The sequence below is a fragment of the Haliotis rufescens genome, unplaced genomic scaffold (genome assembly GCF_023055435.1).
Source record: "Haliotis rufescens isolate VD_foot unplaced genomic scaffold, xgHalRufe1.0.p SCAF_16, whole genome shotgun sequence".
Taxonomy (NCBI): Eukaryota; Metazoa; Mollusca; class Gastropoda; order Lepetellida; family Haliotidae; genus Haliotis; species Haliotis rufescens.
In genome coordinates this window covers 22,736,535-22,758,041 of record NW_025963846.1, presented here as the reverse complement: position 1 = coordinate 22,758,041, position 21,507 = coordinate 22,736,535, and the positions used below count along the sequence as shown (strand labels likewise).

General features: G+C 40.0%; 1 protein-coding gene across 1 annotated transcript; it reads left to right on the top strand.

Moving 5' to 3' along the window:
- Positions 1 to 16,021: 16,021 nt before the first annotated feature.
- Positions 16,022 to 18,177, top strand: LOC124133877 (protein ANTAGONIST OF LIKE HETEROCHROMATIN PROTEIN 1-like). The gene is made up of 3 exons (XM_048396619.1): positions 16,022 to 16,137; positions 16,963 to 17,188; positions 18,067 to 18,177. The coding sequence occupies exons 1-3, from the start codon at positions 16,022 to 16,024 to the stop codon at positions 18,175 to 18,177; spliced, it is 453 nt and encodes a 150-aa protein (XP_048252576.1).
- The last annotated feature ends 3,330 nt before the right edge of the window (positions 18,178 to 21,507 follow it).

Sequence of the window (21,507 nt, the reverse complement as noted above, 5' to 3'; positions counted from 1 at the left end):
GTAGAACGACGTCTTTTCCATTTGCTGGCTTGGAAGTCCTTTTGCTGGAGAGGTGAAAAAGACATTTTTCTCAAATATTAAGCGATTTTAGTGCATGATGGCTCGTTGGAAAGCCCTTGAAATTGTAAGACGTTTGATACCAAATCCGACACACCTATAAGGGGTCGTTAGGGAATTACAACTGTTTGAAGGTGTCCAAATTGACGTCAGAGGCCTCTGTTAGGGTGCTACCGCACGTGCATGCGCGACACCATTGTGGTTATTTCTATACAGTTGGATAGCCAATGTAACCCTTTCAATGTTTCCAAAAGATTTGAAACGATTTGGTCACTGCAAAGTGTTTCAAAAGACATGCACATCTACTCCTAAAACGGAAATTGGCGCGTTTCTCAAACACTCAAGGTAGAATCTTTTCAATTTGCTGACTTGAAAGTATTTTTGCTGGAGAGGTGAAAAACACATTTTTCTTAAATATTAAGCGATTTTAGTGCATGTTGACTTGTTGGAAAGCCCTTGACATTCTAAGACGTTTGATACCAAATCCGACACACCTATAAGTGGTCGTTAGGGAATTACAACTGTTTGAAGGTGTCCAAATTGACATCAGAGGTCTCTGTTAGGGTGCTACCGCACGTGCATGTGCAACACCATTGTGGTTATTTTAACACAGTTCAATAGCCAATGTAACCCTTTCAATGTTTCCAAAAGATTTGAAACGATTTGGTCACTGCAAAGTGATTAAAAGACATGCACATTTACTCCTAAAACGGAAATTGGCGCGTTTCTCAAACACTCAAGGTAGAACCATGTCTTTTCCATTTGCTGACTTAGAAGTCCTTTTGCTGGAGAGGTGAAAAATATATATTTATAAATATTAAGCAATTTTAGTGCATGACGGCTCGTTGGAAAGCCTTTGACATTCTAAGACGTTTGATACCAAATCCGACACACCTATAAGGGGTCGTTAGGGAAATACAACTGTTTGAAGGTGTCCAAATTGACGTCAGAGGCCTCTTTTTTGGTGCTACCGCACGTGAATGCGCGACACCATTGTGTTTTTGTTTTACACAGTTCGATAGCCAATGTAACCCTTTCAATGTTTCCAAAAGATTTGAAACGATTTGGTCACTGCAAAGTGTTTAAAAGACATGCACATTTATTCCTAAAACGAAAATTGGCGCGTTTCTCAAACACTCAAGGTAGAACGACGTCTTTTCCATTTGCTGGCTTGGAAGTCCTTTTGCTGGAGAGGTGAAAAAGACATTTTTCTCAAATATTAAGCGATTTTAGTGCATGATGGCTCGTTGGAAAGCCCTTGAAATTGTAAGACGTTTGATACCAAATCCGACACACCTATAAGGGGTCGTTAGGGAAATACAACTGTTTGAAGGTGTCCAAATTGACGTCAGAGGCCTTTGTTAGGGTGCTACCGCACGTGCATGCGCGACACCATTGTGGTTATTTCTATACAGTTGGACAGCCAATGTAACCCTTTCAATGTTTCCAAAAGATTTGAAACGATTTGGTCACTGCAAAGTGTTTCAAAAGACATGCACATCTACTCCTAAAACGGAAATTGGCGCGTTTCTCAAACACTCAAGGTAGACTCTTTTCAATTTGCTGACTTGAAAGTATTTTTGCTGGAGAGGTGAAAAACACATTTTTCTTAAATATTAAGCGATTTTAGTGCTTGTTGACTTGTTGGAAAGCCCCTGACATTCTAAGACGTTTGATACCAAATCCGACACACCTATAAGGGGTCGTTAGGGAAATACAACTGTTTGAAGGTGTCCAAATTGACGTCAGAGGCCTCTGTTAGGGTGGTACCGCACGTGCTTGCGCGACACCATTGTTGTTTTTTTTACACAGTTCAATAGCCAATGTAACCCTTTCAATGTTTCCAAAAGATTTGAAACGATTTGGTCACTGCAAAGTGTTTCAAACACATGCACATTTACTCCTAAAACGGAAATTGGCGCGTTTCTCAAACACTCAAGGTAAAACCATGTCTTTTCCATTTGCTGACTTGGAAGTCCTTTTGCTGGAGAGGTGAAAAGTATATATTTATAAATATTAAGCGATTTTAGTGCATGATGGCTCGTTGGAAAGCCCTTGAAATTCTAAGACGTTTGATACCAAATCCGACACACCTATAAGGGGTCGTTAGGGAAATACAACTGTTTGAAGGTGTCCAAATTGACGTCAGAGGCCTCTGTTAGGGTGCTACCGCACGTGCATGCGCGACACCATTGTGTTTTTGTTTTACACAGTTCGATAGCCAATGTAACCCTTTCAATGTTTCCAAAAGATTTGAAACGATTTGGTCACTGCAAAGTGTTTAAAAGACATGCACATCTATTCCTAAAACGAAAATTGGCGCGTTTCTCAAACACTCAAGGTAGAACGACGTCTTTTCCATTTGCTGGCTTGGAAGTCCTTTTGCTGGAGAGGTGAAAAAGACATTTTTCTCAAATATTAAGCGATTTTAGTGCATGATGGCTCGTTGGAAAGCCCTTGAAATTGTAAGACGTTTGATACCAAATCCGACACACCTATAAGGGGTCGTTAGGGAAATACAACTGTTTGAAGGTGTCCAAATTGACATCAGAGGCCTCTGTTAGGGTGCTACCGCACGTGCATGCGCGACACCATTGTGGTTATTTTAACACAGTTGAATAGCCAATGTAACCCTTTCAATGTTTCCAAAAGATTTGAAACGATTTGGTCACTGCAAAGTGTTTCAAAGACATGCACATTTACTCCTAAAACGGAAATTGGCGCGTTTCTCAAACACTCAAGGTAGAACCATGTCTTTTCCATTTGCTGACTTAGAAGTCCTTTTGCTGGAGAGGTGAAAAATATATATTTATAAATATTTAGCGATTTTAGTGCATGATGGCTCGTTGGAAAGCCCTTGAAATTGTAAGACGTTTGATACCAAATCCGACACACCTATAAGGGGTCGTTAGGGAAATACAACTGTTTGAAGGTGTCCAAATTGACGTCAGAGGCCTTTGTTAGGGTGCTACCGCACGTGCATGCGCGACACCATTGTGGTTATTTCTATACAGTTGGACAGCCAATGTAACCCTTTCAATGTTTCCAAAAGATTTGAAACGATTTGGTCACTGCAAAGTGTTTCAAAAGACATGCACATCTACTCCTAAAACGGAAATTGGCGCGTTTCTCAAACACTCAAGGTAGACTCTTTTCAATTTGCTGACTTGAAAGTATTTTTGCTGGAGAGGTGAAAAACACATTTTTCTTAAATATTAAGCGATTTTAGTGCATGTTGACTTGTTGGAAAGCCCCTGACATTCTAAGACGTTTGATACCAAATCCGACACACCTATAAGGGGTCGTTAGGGAAATACAACTGTTTGAAGGTGTCCAAATTGACATCAGAGGCCTCTGTTAGGGTGGTACCGCACGTGCTTGCGCGACACCATTGTTGTTTTTTTTACACAGTTCAATAGCCAATGTAACCCTTTCAATGTTTCCAAAAGATTTGAAACGATTTGGTCACTGCAAAGTGTTTCAAACACATGCACATTTACTCCTAAAACGGAAATTGGCGCGTTTCTCAAACACTCAAGGTAAAACCATGTCTTTTCCATTTGCTGACTTGGAAGTCCTTTTGCTGGAGAGGTGAAAAATATATATTTATAAATATTAAGCGATTTTAGTGCATGATGGCTCGTTGGAAAGCCCTTGACATTCTAAGACGTTTGATACCAAATCCGACACACCTATAAGGGGTCGTTAGGGAAATACAACTGTTTGAAGGTGTCCAAATTGACGTCAGAGGCCTCTGTTAGGGTGCTACCGCACGTGCATGCGCGACACCATTGTGTTTTTGTTTTACACAGTTCGATAGCCAATGTAACCCTTTCAATGTTTCCAAAAGATTTGAAACGATTTGGTCACTGCAAAGTGTTTAAAAGACATGCACATCTATTCCTAAAACGAAAATTGGCGCGTTTCTCAAACACTCAAGGTAGAACGACGTCTTTTCCATTTGCTGGCTTGGAAGTCCTTTTGCTGGAGAGGTGAAAAAGACATTTTTCTCAAATATTAAGCGATTTTAGTGCATGATGGCTCGTTGGAAAGCCCTTGAAATTGTAAGACGTTTGATACCAAATCCGACACACCTATAAGGGGTCGTTAGGGAAATACAACTGTTTGAAGGTGTCCAAATTGACATCAGAGGCCTCTGTTAGGGTGCTACCGCACGTGCATGCGCGACACCATTGTGGTTATTTTAACACAGTTGGATAGCCAATGTAACCCTTTCAATGTTTCCAAAAGATTTGAAACGATTTGGTCACTGCAAAGTGTTTCAAAGACATGCACATTTACTCCTAAAACGGAAATTGGCGCGTTTCTCAAACACTCAAGGTAGAACCATGTCTTTTCCATTTGCTGACTTAGAAGTCCTTTTGCTGGAGAGGTGAAAAATATATATTTATAAATATTAAGCGATTTTAGTGCATGATGGCTCGTTGGAAAGCCCTTGAAATTGTAAGACGTTTGATACCAAATCCGACACACCTATAAGGGGTCGTTAGGGAAATACAACTGTTTGAAGGTGTCCAAATTGACGTCAGAGGCCTCTGTTAGGGTGCTACCGCACGTGCATGCGCGACACCATTGTGGTTATTTTAACACAGTTGGATAGCCAATGTAACCCTTTCAATGTTTCCAAAAGATTTGAAAAGATTTGGTCACTGCAACGTGTTTCAAAAGACATGCACATTTACTCCTAAAACGGAAATTGGTGCGTTTCTCAAACACTCAAGGTAGAACCACGTCTTTTCCATTTGCTGGCTTGGAAGTCCTTTTGCTGGAGAGGTGAAAAAGACATTTTTCTTAAATATTAAGCGATTCTAGTGCATGATGGCTCGTTGGAAAGCCCTTGAAATTGTAAGACGTTTGATACCAAATCCGACACACCTATAAGGGGTCGTTAGGGAAATACAACTGTTTGAAGGTGTCCAAATTGACGTCAGAGGCCTCTGTTAGGGTGCTACCGCACGTGCATGCGCGACACCATTGTGTTTTTGTTTTACACAGTTCGATAGCCAATGTAACCCTTTCAATGTTTCCAAAAGATTTGAAACGATTTGGTCACTGCAAAGTGTTTAAAAGACATGCACATCTATTCCTAAAACGAAAATTGGCGCGTTTCTCAAACACTCAAGGTAGAACGACGTCTTTTCCATTTGCTGGCTTGGAAGTCCTTTTGCTGGAGAGGTGAAAAAAGACATTTTTCTCAAATATTAAGCGATTTTAGTGCATGATGGCTTGTTGGAAAGCCCTTGGAATTGTAAGACGTTTGATACCAAATCCGACACACCTATAAGGGGTCGTTAGGGAAATACAACCGTTTGAAGGTGTCCAAATTGACGTCAGAGGCCTCTGTTAGGGTGCTTCCGCACGTGCATGCGCGACACCATTGTGGTTATTTTAACACAGTTGGATAGCCAATGTAACCCTTTCAATGTTTCCAAAAGATTTGAAAAGATTTGGTCACTGCAAAGTGTTTCAAAAGACATGCACATTTACTCCTATAACGGAAATTGGCGCGTTTCTCAAACACTCAAGGTAGAATCTTTTCAATTTGCTGACTTGGAAGTATTTTTGCTGGAGAGGTGAAAAACACATTTTTCTTAAATATTAAGCGATTTTAGTGCATGTTGACTTGTTGGAAAGCCCTTGACATTCTAAGACGTTTGATACCAAATCCGACACACCTATAAGGGGTCGTTAGGGAAATACAACTGTTTGAAGGTGTCCAAATTGACGTCAGAGACCTCTGTTAGGGTGCTACCGCACGCGCATGTGCAACACCATTGTGGTTATTTTAACACAGTTCAATAGCCAATGTAACCCTTTCAATGTTTCCAAAAGACTTGAAACGATTTGGTCACTGCAAAGTGTTTCAAAGACATGCACATTTACTCCTAAAACGGAAATTGGCACGTTTCTCAAACACTCAAGGTAGAACCATGTATTTTCCATTTGCTGACTTAGAAGTCCTTTTGCTGGAGTGGTGAAAAATATATATTTATAAATATTTAGCGATTTTAGTGCATGATGGCTCGTTGGAAAGCCCTTGAAATTGTAAGACGTTTGATACCAAATCCGACACACCTATAAGGGGTCGTTAGGGAAATACAACTGTTTGAAGGTTTCCAAATAGACGTCAGAGGCCTCTGTTCGGGTGCTACCGCACGTGCATGCGCGACACCATTGTGGTTATTTCTATACAGTTGGACAGCCAATGTAACCCTTTCAATGTTTCTAAAAGATTTTAAAAGATTTGGTCACTGCAAAGTGTTTCAAAAGACATGCACATTTACTCCTAAAACGGAAATTGGCGCGTTTCTCAAACACTCAAGGTAGAACCATGTCTTTTCCATTTGCTGACTTGGAAGTCCTTTTGCTGGAGAGGTGAAAAATATATATTTATAAATATTAAGCAATTTTAGTGCATGGTGGCTCGTTGGAAAGCCCTTGAAATTCTAAGACGTTTGATACCAAATCCGACACACCTATAAGGGGTCGTTAGGGAAATACAACTGTTTGAAGGTGTCCAAATTGACGTCAGAGGCCTTTGTTAGGGTGCTACCGCACGTGCATGCGCGACACCATTGTGGTTATTTCTATACAGTTGGACAGCCAATGTAACCCTTTCAATGTTTCCAAAAGATTTGAAACGATTTGGTCACTGCAAAGTGTTTCAAAAGACATGCACATCTACTCCTAAAACGGAAATTGGCGCGTTTCTCAAACACTCAAGGTAGACTCTTTTCAATTTGCTGACTTGAAAGTATTTTTGCTGGAGAGGTGAAAAACACATTTTTCTTAAATATTAAGCGATTTTAGTGCTTGTTGACTTGTTGGAAAGCCCCTGACATTCTAAGACGTTTGATACCAAATCCGACACACCTATAAGGGGTCGTTAGGGAAATACAACTGTTTGAAGGTGTCCAAATTGACGTCAGAGGCCTCTGTTAGGGTGGTACCGCACGTGCTTGCGCGACACCATTGTTGTTTTTTTTACACAGTTCAATAGCCAATGTAACCCTTTCAATGTTTCCAAAAGATTTGAAACGATTTGGTCACTGCAAAGTGTTTCAAACACATGCACATTTACTCCTAAAACGGAAATTGGCGCGTTTCTCAAACACTCAAGGTAAAACCATGTCTTTTCCATTTGCTGACTTGGAAGTCCTTTTGCTGGAGAGGTGAAAAGTATATATTTATAAATATTAAGCGATTTTAGTGCATGATGGCTCGTTGGAAAGCCCTTGAAATTCTAAGACGTTTGATACCAAATCCGACACACCTATAAGGGGTCGTTAGGGAAATACAACTGTTTGAAGGTGTCCAAATTGACGTCAGAGGCCTCTGTTAGGGTGCTACCGCACGTGCATGCGCGACACCATTGTGTTTTTGTTTTACACAGTTCGATAGCCAATGTAACCCTTTCAATGTTTCCAAAAGATTTGAAACGATTTGGTCACTGCAAAGTGTTTAAAAGACATGCACATCTATTCCTAAAACGAAAATTGGCGCGTTTCTCAAACACTCAAGGTAGAACGACGTCTTTTCCATTTGCTGGCTTGGAAGTCCTTTTGCTGGAGAGGTGAAAAAGACATTTTTCTCAAATATTAAGCGATTTTAGTGCATGATGGCTCGTTGGAAAGCCCTTGAAATTGTAAGACGTTTGATACCAAATCCGACACACCTATAAGGGGTCGTTAGGGAAATACAACTGTTTGAAGGTGTCCAAATTGACATCAGAGGCCTCTGTTAGGGTGCTACCGCACGTGCATGCGCGACACCATTGTGGTTATTTTAACACAGTTGAATAGCCAATGTAACCCTTTCAATGTTTCCAAAAGATTTGAAACGATTTGGTCACTGCAAAGTGTTTCAAAGACATGCACATTTACTCCTAAAACGGAAATTGGCGCGTTTCTCAAACACTCAAGGTAGAACCATGTCTTTTCCATTTGCTGACTTAGAAGTCCTTTTGCTGGAGAGGTGAAAAATATATATTTATAAATATTTAGCGATTTTAGTGCATGATGGCTCGTTGGAAAGCCCTTGAAATTGTAAGACGTTTGATACCAAATCCGACACACCTATAAGGGGTCGTTAGGGAAATACAACTGTTTGAAGGTGTCCAAATTGACGTCAGAGGCCTTTGTTAGGGTGCTACCGCACGTGCATGCGCGACACCATTGTGGTTATTTCTATACAGTTGGACAGCCAATGTAACCCTTTCAATGTTTCCAAAAGATTTGAAACGATTTGGTCACTGCAAAGTGTTTCAAAAGACATGCACATCTACTCCTAAAACGGAAATTGGCGCGTTTCTCAAACACTCAAGGTAGACTCTTTTCAATTTGCTGACTTGAAAGTATTTTTGCTGGAGAGGTGAAAAACACATTTTTCTTAAATATTAAGCGATTTTAGTGCATGTTGACTTGTTGGAAAGCCCCTGACATTCTAAGACGTTTGATACCAAATCCGACACACCTATAAGGGGTCGTTAGGGAAATACAACTGTTTGAAGGTGTCCAAATTGACATCAGAGGCCTCTGTTAGGGTGGTACCGCACGTGCTTGCGCGACACCATTGTTGTTTTTTTTACACAGTTCAATAGCCAATGTAACCCTTTCAATGTTTCCAAAAGATTTGAAACGATTTGGTCACTGCAAAGTGTTTCAAACACATGCACATTTACTCCTAAAACGGAAATTGGCGCGTTTCTCAAACACTCAAGGTAAAACCATGTCTTTTCCATTTGCTGACTTGGAAGTCCTTTTGCTGGAGAGGTGAAAAATATATATTTATAAATATTAAGCGATTTTAGTGCATGATGGCTCGTTGGAAAGCCCTTGACATTCTAAGACGTTTGATACCAAATCCGACACACCTATAAGGGGTCGTTAGGGAAATACAACTGTTTGAAGGTGTCCAAATTGACGTCAGAGGCCTCTGTTAGGGTGCTACCGCACGTGCATGCGCGACACCATTGTGTTTTTGTTTTACACAGTTCGATAGCCAATGTAACCCTTTCAATGTTTCCAAAAGATTTGAAACGATTTGGTCACTGCAAAGTGTTTAAAAGACATGCACATCTATTCCTAAAACGAAAATTGGCGCGTTTCTCAAACACTCAAGGTAGAACGACGTCTTTTCCATTTGCTGGCTTGGAAGTCCTTTTGCTGGAGAGGTGAAAAAGACATTTTTCTCAAATATTAAGCGATTTTAGTGCATGATGGCTCGTTGGAAAGCCCTTGAAATTGTAAGACGTTTGATACCAAATCCGACACACCTATAAGGGGTCGTTAGGGAAATACAACTGTTTGAAGGTGTCCAAATTGACATCAGAGGCCTCTGTTAGGGTGCTACCGCACGTGCATGCGCGACACCATTGTGGTTATTTTAACACAGTTGGATAGCCAATGTAACCCTTTCAATGTTTCCAAAAGATTTGAAACGATTTGGTCACTGCAAAGTGTTTCAAAGACATGCACATTTACTCCTAAAACGGAAATTGGCGCGTTTCTCAAACACTCAAGGTAGAACCATGTCTTTTCCATTTGCTGACTTAGAAGTCATTTTGCTGGAGAGGTGAAAAATATATATTTATAAATATTAAGCGATTTTAGTGCATGATGGCTCGTTGGAAAGCCCTTGAAATTGTAAGACGTTTGATACCAAATCCGACACACCTATAAGGGGTCGTTAGGGAAATACAACTGTTTGAAGGTGTCCAAATTGACGTCAGAGGCCTCTGTTAGGGTGCTACCGCACGTGCATGCGCGACACCATTGTGGTTATTTTAACACAGTTGGATAGCCAATGTAACCCTTTCAATGTTTCCAAAAGATTTGAAAAGATTTGGTCACTGCAACGTGTTTCAAAAGACATGCACATTTACTCCTAAAACGGAAATTGGTGCGTTTCTCAAACACTCAAGGTAGAACCACGTCTTTTCCATTTGCTGGCTTGGAAGTCCTTTTGCTGGAGAGGTGAAAAAGACATTTTTCTTAAATATTAAGCGATTCTAGTGCATGATGGCTCGTTGGAAAGCCCTTGAAATTGTAAGACGTTTGATACCAAATCCGACACACCTATAAGGGGTCGTTAGGGAAATACAACTGTTTGAAGGTGTCCAAATTGACGTCAGAGGCCTCTGTTAGGGTGCTACCGCACGTGCATGCGCGACACCATTGTGTTTTTGTTTTACACAGTTCGATAGCCAATGTAACCCTTTCAATGTTTCCAAAAGATTTGAAACGATTTGGTCACTGCAAAGTGTTTAAAAGACATGCACATCTATTCCTAAAACGAAAATTGGCGCGTTTCTCAAACACTCAAGGTAGAACGACGTCTTTTCCATTTGCTGGCTTGGAAGTCCTTTTGCTGGAGAGGTGAAAAAAGACATTTTTCTCAAATATTAAGCGATTTTAGTGCATGATGGCTTGTTGGAAAGCCCTTGGAATTGTAAGACGTTTGATACCAAATCCGACACACCTATAAGGGGTCGTTAGGGAAATACAACCGTTTGAAGGTGTCCAAATTGACGTCAGAGGCCTCTGTTAGGGTGCTTCCGCACGTGCATGCGCGACACCATTGTGGTTATTTTAACACAGTTGGATAGCCAATGTAACCCTTTCAATGTTTCCAAAAGATTTGAAAAGATTTGGTCACTGCAAAGTGTTTCAAAAGACATGCACATTTACTCCTATAACGGAAATTGGCGCGTTTCTCAAACACTCAAGGTAGAATCTTTTCAATTTGCTGACTTGGAAGTATTTTTGCTGGAGAGGTGAAAAACACATTTTTCTTAAATATTAAGCGATTTTAGTGCATGTTGACTTGTTGGAAAGCCCTTGACATTCTAAGACGTTTGATACCAAATCCGACACACCTATAAGGGGTCGTTAGGGAAATACAACTGTTTGAAGGTGTCCAAATTGACGTCAGAGACCTCTGTTAGGGTGCTACCGCACGCGCATGTGCAACACCATTGTGGTTATTTTAACACAGTTCAATAGCCAATGTAACCCTTTCAATGTTTCCAAAAGACTTGAAACGATTTGGTCACTGCAAAGTGTTTCAAAGACATGCACATTTACTCCTAAAACGGAAATTGGCACGTTTCTCAAACACTCAAGGTAGAACCATGTATTTTCCATTTGCTGACTTAGAAGTCCTTTTGCTGGAGTGGTGAAAAATATATATTTATAAATATTTAGCGATTTTAGTGCATGATGGCTCGTTGGAAAGCCCTTGAAATTGTAAGACGTTTGATACCAAATCCGACACACCTATAAGGGGTCGTTAGGGAAATACAACTGTTTGAAGGTTTCCAAATAGACGTCAGAGGCCTCTGTTCGGGTGCTACCGCACGTGCATGCGCGACACCATTGTGGTTATTTCTATACAGTTGGACAGCCAATGTAACCCTTTCAATGTTTCTAAAAGATTTGAAAAGATTTGGTCACTGCAAAGTGTTTCAAAAGACATGCACATTTACTCCTAAAACGGAAATTGGCGCGTTTCTCAAACACTCAAGGTAGAACCATGTCTTTTCCATTTGCTGACTTGGAAGTCCTTTTGCTGGAGAGGTGAAAAATATATATTTATAAATATTAAGCAATTTTAGTGCATGGTGGCTCGTTGGAAAGCCCTTGAAATTCTAAGACGTTTGATACCAAATCCGACACACCTATAAGGGGTCGTTAGGGAAATACAACTGTTTGAAGGTGTCCAAATTGACATCAGAGGCCTCTGTTAGGGTGCTACCGCACGTGCATGCGCGACACCATTGTGGTTATTTTAACACAGTTGGATAGCCAATGTAACCCTTTCAATGTTTCCAAAAGATTTGAAAAGATTTGGTCACTGCAAAGTGTTTCAAAAGACATGCACATTTACTCCTAAAACGGAAATTGGCGCGTTTCTCAAACACTCAAGGTAGAATCTTTTTAATTTGCTGACTTGGAAGTATTTTTGCTGGAGAGGTGAAAAACACATTTTTCTTAAATATTAAGCGATTTTAGTGCATGTTGACTTGTTGGAAAGCCCTTGACATTCTAAGACGTTTGATACCAAATCCGACACACCTATAAGGGGTCGTTAGGGAAATACAACTGTTTGAAGGTGTCCAAATTGACGTCAGAGGCCTCTGTTTGGGTGCTACCGCACGCGCATGCGCGACACCATTGTGTTTTTGTTTTACACAGTTCGATAGCCAATGTAACCCTTTCAATGTTTCCAAAAGATTTGAAACGATTTGGTCACTGCAAAGTGTTTAAAAGACATGCACATCTATTCCTAAAACGAAAATTGGCGCGTTTCTCAAACACTCAAGGTAGAACGACGTCTTTTCCATTTGCTGGCTTGGAAGTCCTTTTGCTGGAGAGGTGAAAAAGACATTTTTCTCAAATATTAAGCGATTTTAGTGCATGATGGCTCGTTGGAAAGCCCTTGAAATTGTAAGACGTTTGATACCAAATCCGACACACCTATAAGGGGTCGTTAGGGAAATACAACTGTTTGAAGGTGTCCAAATTGACGTCAGAGGCCTCTGTTAGGGTGCTACCGCACGTGCATGCGCGACACCATTGTGGTTATTTCTATACAGTTGGACAGCCAATGTAACCCTTTCAATGTTTCCAAAAGATTTGAAACGATTTGGTCACAGCAAAGTGTTTAAAAAGACATGCACATTTACTCCTAAAACGAAAATTGGCGCGTTTCTCAAACACTCAAGGTAGAACCATATCTTTTCAATTTGCTTACTTGGAAGTATTTTTGCTGGAGAGGTGAAAAACACATTTTTCTTAGATATTAAGCGATTTTAGTGCATGATGGCTCGTTGGAAAGCCCTTGAAATTCTAAGACGTTTGATACCAAATCCGACACACCTATAAGGGGTTGTTAGGGAAATACAACTGTTTGAAGGTGTCCAAATTGACATCAGAGGCCTCTGTTAGGGTGCTACCGCACGTGCATGCGCGACACCATTGTGGTTATTTTTACACAGTTCAATAGCCAATGTAACCCTTTCAATGTTTCCAAAAGATCTGAAACGATTTGGTCACTGCAAAGTGTTTCAAAAGACATGCACATTTACTCCTAAAACGAAAATTGGCGCGTTTCTCAAACACTCAAGGTAGAACCATGTCTTTTCCATTTGCTGACTTGGAAGTCCTTTTGCTAGAGAGGTGAAAAATATATATTTATAAATATTAAGCGATTTTAGTGCATGATGGCTCGTTGGAAAGCCCTTGAAATTCTAAGACGTTTGATACCAAATCCGACACCCGACATGGGTACATGTGAAGCCCATTTCTGGTGTCTTCCATAGTGATATTGCCGGAATATTACCACAAGCGGCGTAAAACCATACTCACTCACTCACTCTTTGGTCGGGGACAGGCAGGATGTTGTGAGCTTGGACAGAGACCTCTACACTCGCAGCAGTGGCATCTGACTCCTTAGTACTGAAATTCAAGAATCAAAACAGATAGAGCCAGGGGGATTGGGGAAAGTTTCAAGGTGAATTGCTTGACACATTGTCTGTAAGCAGAGACCATATATATATATATTGTCTCTGCTGTAATATATAAAAATAATTAAAATTTACCACATAAATCTGCAAAGCTCATATTTCAATCTGTCAAAATATCCTGGCAATGTACTATTCTTACGTAATTTTCCTCTTCTTCCTTGCCTTGAAGGGGGTGCTTCCATCCACCAGAATTGGGTCAGGGAATTCATCAGTGGGCCCCGTCTCTTCATTCCCATGGTTACATGTGTAGTTCGCATGTCGATAGGCCAAAGCCTGTTGGGAATTTGTATGACTTGTAACTACGTTTCTATACCCATATTTAACAAAATGTTTACAAAATTAATAATATCTAAGAGATCGGACAACACTGTTGACAAATGTCCACTTAATTGTAGCGGAATTGAGATAATGGGACAAGTTCGATCTGCACTTACTGTGCAAATTCTAACCTTCGAACAGACGTAGGTTTCGAGGAAGATTGTGTTGACATTAAGCTGATCATGAGATCTGCCGAACGCCTTGATCCATCGCAAAGACTTTTCTCGCGACCGTTTTGGTTTGGTATATGAATCGAACAATACGCAACGGATATCTGGAGTAAGAGTTGCACAAACCGTGTGCCAGTGCTTCACCGGCATTGTCAGCCTGGTTCCCTGGGTACCAGACTGCGGCATTGTTGACCCCGGAAATAAGTCTGACAAATCTGCAACGAGCGCTCGGCCTTCTGAATGGCTCAAACTGACGCATGCGCCAATTTTGATTAACAGACTGGATCGGTCTATTGGCACCAATGACGACATATTGCAAGGGGCATGAGCCATGGTGTGTTTATTATAGAAATAGAACTCTCGGTAAATGTGAAAAAAAAGGAACCGATTTAATTAATAAAATAATATTAGATACTTGTGATATTTTCATTGTTTTGCCCCTGAAACCACCAGGTAAATACTTTTCATGATGAAAAAGTACGAGAAGAATAGGTTTACTTCGTTCGAACTTGCCCTTTAACATTCTAGCAATACCTGCCATTTTTCACAATATTCGTCACTCAAAAATTCGGTTGCATAAAATCAGCAGGCAACAAATAGAGAAAAGCGGGAAATTGGGCGTGGCTTATGTAACCCATAGTTGTATGACAGGTGACTTTCACTTTTGATAATAGTTTAACATTGAGACTTTTGAGCGAGTGAGTGAGTTAAAACTTTACGTCACATCGGCAATATTTCAGCCATATAGTGACGAGAACATTAATACAATTTAAACTTAGATGAATAAAATCCTGTCAACGACGGACAGTATAATAACTAGACTATCACAGTTTAGAAGAAAAACTAGTTGCGAACAATTAAAAGAATAACCTATGATTCGACAATACATTATAAAAACGGGCTATAGATCGTCAGCAACCAAAGTTAGGCCACCATACCGTGGGGACTTACGATACTTCTGCTACCTACACGGTTCCCCAGCAACATTTACACCATCGCTTCAGCTGCTGGTGATTGTAGTCAATTTTAGCCACCATTAAATATCAACAAATATTCTGCGATAAAAATGACTGTAGGTATAACAAACTGAATGATTGGGTCTTTAGATTCCCTCTCAGGAGGACAATAATTTTACGCTACTTCAACCCCCTTCGAGGGCACAGCCACAAACAATCTAGGCTAATAATAATACACTAAAACAATTTCGTAAAACAGTAACTGTGAACATCAAAATTTATCAATTAATTCTACTTCTCTTAAAAAAATTATTATTAAATGAGAACTTAGATTAAAAAGACCCATTATGGATGAAACTTTGAAATATTGATCCCTTGTAATTGCCAAATCAATACAGTCAAGCAGTATGTGCTTGACTGTGATTCTCTCATTACAAGGGATACAAAATGGAGGATCCTCACCTTTTAACAAATATTCATTTGTATATCTTGAATGGCCAATTCGACATTGTCGTCAAATGACCTCTTCAAATCTGGACTGACAACTCAAGTAGGTGTAACCGATAGTTGGCTTAATTTGATGTAATTTATTGATACCTACTTGGGTGTCCCACTTCTTTCGCATAATATCTCTGAAGTAACATCTGATCACAGGTTTATAATCACTGTGTGGTTGGTTGTTGGTTGGGTTGTTGTTTAACGCCGCAGCAATATTCCAGCTATATGACGGCGGTCTGTAAATAATCGAGTCTGGACCAGACAATCAGGTGATCAATATCATGAGCATCGATCCACGCAATTGGGATCGATGACATGCATCAACCAAGTCAGCGAGCCTGACCACCCGATCCCGTTAGTCACCTTTTACGGCAAGCATGGGTTGCTGTAGACCTATTCTACCCCGGAATCTTCACGGGTCTCGTTTGCTGAAGGAACTAGAAGGGGATTGTGATAAATTCCATGGATATTTCAGAATGGCGAAAGATATGTTCGATTACGTTTTTGAGAAAAATGAAGATGTCATCAAAAGACAAGACACACGACTCCGCAAGTCCATTTCACCTAGGGAGAGATTGGCAGTTACATTAAGGTCAGTAACGTTCATTTAGCGTTGGTTTAAAAAAGAACAAAATTCAAAATAATTGAATATAAACTTTAATTCTTAATATCACCCACTCTTCGGTGTATGGTACAAAATAAGATTTTAAAAATCTAAATAAAATACTATTTGTCAAATATTGTGAGCTATACTCTTTGTCAAATATTGTGAGCTATACTCTTTGTCAATTATTGTGAGCCATTCTGATTGTGAAATATTGTTACATATTCCATATTTGTGGATTTAAAATATCTAAATAAAATACTATTTGTCAAATAATGTGAGCTATACACTTTGTCAATTATTGTGAGCCATTCTGCTTGTGAAATATTGTTACATATTCCACATTTGTGGTTGGTATTCAAAAGTACCCTCTTGCTGTGGGTAGTATCTTTGATTGTGGACATATGAACCAAAAGTAGCTTCGTGGAACACCTGAGCAATTTTGATTTAGACCATGCTCTTGCTGGATTCTGAAAGTTGACTCAGTTGAGCAGCATATGACATCATAAATAGCTCGTCACTGTCGTGACCTTTGTTAAGGACACTGGTAAATATTTTATCCCGTTGTTCTTGCCTCTCCTGGTTTCTCTCACGGCTCTCCTTTAACATCGACACTATTTCAGATGACTCTTCATTGTTGGATTTTTGTTTCACTTGTTTCTTTTTGGGTGGTGCGGGTGAAGGAGAAACAGACCTTGATGAGCAGCTTGGGGAGGCAGACACAGACATGCTACGTTTCCTCCGCCTGAAATAGATAGAAATGATAGCTAATGCTTTTACATATCAAATGAAATATGTGCTTTTCATTTTCAGATATCTGGCCACAGGGGAATCTTTCACGTCTCTTTCCTACAACTATAGAATCGGAGCAACAACTATTGGTCTCATCGTGAAGGACGTCTGTGCTGCTATCAGGCAGACAATGCAGCCAGAGTTTATGAAGGTGCCATCAACATCTGATGATTGGAGAGAAGTAGCCAATGGGTTTAAGGAATCTTGGCAGTTCCCAAATTTCTGTGGAGCTGTCGATGGGAAACATGTAGTGATGAAAGCCCCAGCCAACTCGTGATCAGTGTTTTACAATTACAAAGGCACATTCTCCATCATCATCCTGGCTGCAGTTGATGCCAAGTACAGGTTCATCACAATTGATGTAGGATCATATGGTATGAACAATGATTCTGGTGTATTTCGCTCATCAAAATTTGGACAGGCACTCATAAGTGAATCTCTCTCGTTGCCGAGATGCGTGGATCGATGTTCATGATGTTAATCACTGGATTGTCTGGTCCAGACTCGATTATTTGAAGACCGCCGTCATATAGCTGGAATATATTGCTGGGTGCGGCGTTAAACAACAAACAAACGAACAAACAAACAAACACAAGACAGAGCACTCCCAGGAGCTGAGGAACTAGGAGAACTCCCCTACGTATTTATTGCTGATGAAGGTTTGCCCTTGCTGAAGAATCTCATGAGACCATATGGAGGTCGAGGAAGAACAGAAGAGGAGCGTATTTCTAACTATCGCCTCAGCCGTGCCAGGAGGATAGTCGAGAGCGCTTTTGGGATTCTGGCTACAAGATGGAGAGTGTTTCACACCCAAATAATGACGGAACCGAGCACAGCAAAGAAAATTGTAAAGGCAACGTGTGCTCTTCACAATTTCCTTCAAAGTGCTTATGGAACAACCAACGAAACACTCACGCCAGACCATGCACGAGATGGGTGTTCAACGCTAGCAGGGATGCCCAATTACACCAGACGAAACAGTAATGTTGCTGAACAAATCAGAGACACCTACAAGCATTACTTTAACAATCAAGGACAACTATCCTGGCAGACCGAACTTGTAAGGAAAGGCTTGTTTCCCACGAAAGATTAATGAACTTACATAAGTTTGACTTGTTCTTGCAGTGGGGATGTTTGTTCGTCGTCACTATGGAGATCATCTTGTTCCTGGACGTCAGCGTCTTCTTTGTCGCTTGGCATGTTGCTGTCAGTGCTGCAAAAGGAGGGGATTGTTGACTATGCTTATCTAATTTGCTTATCTAATTTGAAACAGTGATAGCTTTGTTTGACATGATTTTATTACTAGTAAAATAGTAAATAGCTTACCAATCATCCTCCATATAATCACCCAAGAACACAAGGGACTTAAACCAGGACCATGTTGGTTCCTTTATGTCTGCAGTGCCAGCACCACTTTTTCTGCTTTCTTTTAAGTCTGCAGTGCCAGCACCACTTTTTCTGCTTTCTTTTAATTCTTTTTTTTGCGCTTGTACGTGTCCTTTAAACTTCTCCAACGAGTTTGAGCTGAAACAAAGAAGAAAACATTTGTAATTTTTAGATAAAATATTGCATTTGAAGTTTATTATGCTGTATTTCTTTCTTACTTACCTTTAGAAGTGCTGACATTCAGAGAATTTGCCATTTACGTCCAAATATTATTGATGACATCAATGTCTCTTTAATCTTTCGACCTCTTGTCATACAGAGTTGGGTTTCTTTCGACGAGACTAATCAACTCGTCATTGTTGATGCCGGAACGTTTAGCTTCCTTTTTGCCTGCCACCCTGTGTGTTGATGCACAAAAACACAATAAAATACAGTAAAATCCATTAAATGTTTAAGATAAACATGCACAAGCGTGTGATTTGGTAGTTTACATTACATCATAAGAAAAACGTGTTGTTTTTTCATTGAGAAAAGTATAAAAATAACGGAGCAAATCACCTGTTTCATACAACACGAGCAGCCATGTGGTTGGAAAACCCCTTCCTTAAGTGCCAATTTATGACGTCATCCATGGATTTCCCTTGCGATTTGGAATGCGTTGCGTTAAAAATAGGAGCACCTCTTATCAAAATCGCATCGCATCGCAATCAATTTTAGCACGTGGTGTTTGACCTTAATGACAAAACCACTGCTTGCGTTTTTTCGATCGCATCGCACGACGCAACGCATTGAAATTCGGACGTAGTGTGCATCCCGCCTTAGTGTGCGCCGGGAAATTATGCCCGATTGTGTTTTGAATCATGTTCGTGGATTATATCCAAACATTCCTAATCGGGATTATATAGGACATAGGTGGTGGTTGTCCTCAAACCTATATCCAAGAACTATTGGACGATGTTGAACAGAAGGAATGCTCTGAGGAATCCTCGAGGTACCTTTTTTAAGACTGCTGTATTCGTTTGGACGAAACTGTTGATGATAATTCGGCCTAGTGTGCGCCGTGAAATTATGCTCGATTGTGTTTTGAACTGTGCATGTGCTCGTGGATTCAAATACATTGTATTCCGAATATGGATTATATGGAACATACGTGGTGATAAATAATTTAATATGCTAAATAAGTTGCAAGGTAAGACGTCTCCTGAAGTAAACATCGACTATTCATAACATGCATATTTCTTTTAACAAGCACTGTCTACATATTTAAAGTTCATCATTTTATTTGTAGAAATAGAATTACTTTATATTTTGTATCTGTGTAAACTGTTTTTGGCATGTCCAAAGATGATATATCTATGTATAAATATACTACATATTATCGACATTATGACTTTTATTTGTTTTATATAAGTTAATTTATAGTCGCTTTTACAATGACTAGACCTATCTTGTTTGTACTTTGGCGTATAAATGTTAAACATATATATCAAGCAAACTGTAATGAGGTTTCAGTAGCTAGATTTAGATATATTTTATTTGTCAATTGTTGTTGGGTCTGGCTCACAGGTGTTTCATGCGGATATGGCAATGTGTCAATGTAAATAAAAAAAGTTTCCATTTTGACATTTTCAACGAAACATTCTTCACAACATCCCTGCATAAAACAATCGTAAACTGTATATGGGTATGTGTTAATTGTGGTATTTTGGCAATTTCATTGCAAGTGATATCAGATCGTATGTAATAATTTTTTTATATCGTGTGACTTTTGTTACATTGACTGGTGAAGGGCAAATCTATCTGCCAAGATTTGGATGTGAATGTTGTCTCTTTCTATAGTTAATCAAGATTTTCGGTCACCGATAACCGTAGCAACGTCTGTCAAACAGTAAGATCTCTCAAAATACCGCGCTATTTGTAGTCCGGTTGGGACTTTTAGCGATCCATTTTTCCATAATTGTGGCATTTAGTGACCGTTAACATGAAACTTGGACTATATCAAAAACGAGATACCTTCATAAATGCATTGCGTATTTCAATGGGAAACTTTCATGACGTATTTTTATGAAGTGACGTTTCTTTTTCGGTTCAGTATGTTATCAATGTCAAGGTATTGAGTGACATTTTGAAGATAATAAGCTGAACGTTTAACACACAAAGATGATTGATGCTCACCTTTATCTTGAACAATCAAAATATCTTGAAACTTATCCTATTGAACATTGAACATATAACCTTTATTAATATACTTGATATCTTCATGCATGATCTCGAAATATTTACATTCACGTTAACATGGAAGTGACTGAGTGATGGTTATGACAAAGCAAACTGTTCACTATCTGCTGATGCCAAAGAAGTCCGGTCTGGTCGATAATGTAGCGTGGAAATGACAAACTTTAAATCGGGCCATTGCTATAGGTAAACGATGGGCATGCCAAGATAAACATACTTGTTTACTTTCCATTGCTGCCTTGGGTTTCATTTGCATATCGACAATGTCCCTCTGAAATTTGGATGGAGAAAGTTAAACATTTGTTTCACATCACTGTGCAATGATTAAAAACAAAATATATTGACGTGGCCTTACACTGTTGGAATAACGTCGTAGACATATATCAATCATTGGCGGACCGTCAGGGGCGTTTCCAAAAGCGCTACAAAGATGACCAGCACTGTGATGTCCCGGGGGGGGGGGGGGGGGGGGGGGGGGGGGTCGGGGGGTGCACAATTAAGATCAACTTATTGTCTTTGGTGGTAATTTATACAGAAATAAAGATTTTTTTCGAAATTAAAAGGGATACACCCCCCCAACCCCCCACCCCTCTGTATCCGCCTATGCCAGGTATATATACACCCTTCTTTCCTTCACTTTTATCAGTAGGCCTTTTCAGACGGCACCAATCACAAAACGTACGTTTCCTTTTCGACGTCCGGATCTCGAGGACAGACTTGTACAGAATTGGACTGATGTTCGTACTTGTCCAGACTCTGGGAATGCGCTGTTATTTGCTCTGCAAAAAGCGACTGCATGTCTGTATCCTTGAAACCGACGTCTGAAGAGTGTGTCATCAACCAGAGTTGGTTGGTTGGTTTGTTGTTTTACGCCGCACTAAGCAATATTGTAGCTATATGACGGCGCTCTGTGAAATATCGTGTCTGGACCAGACAATCCAGTGA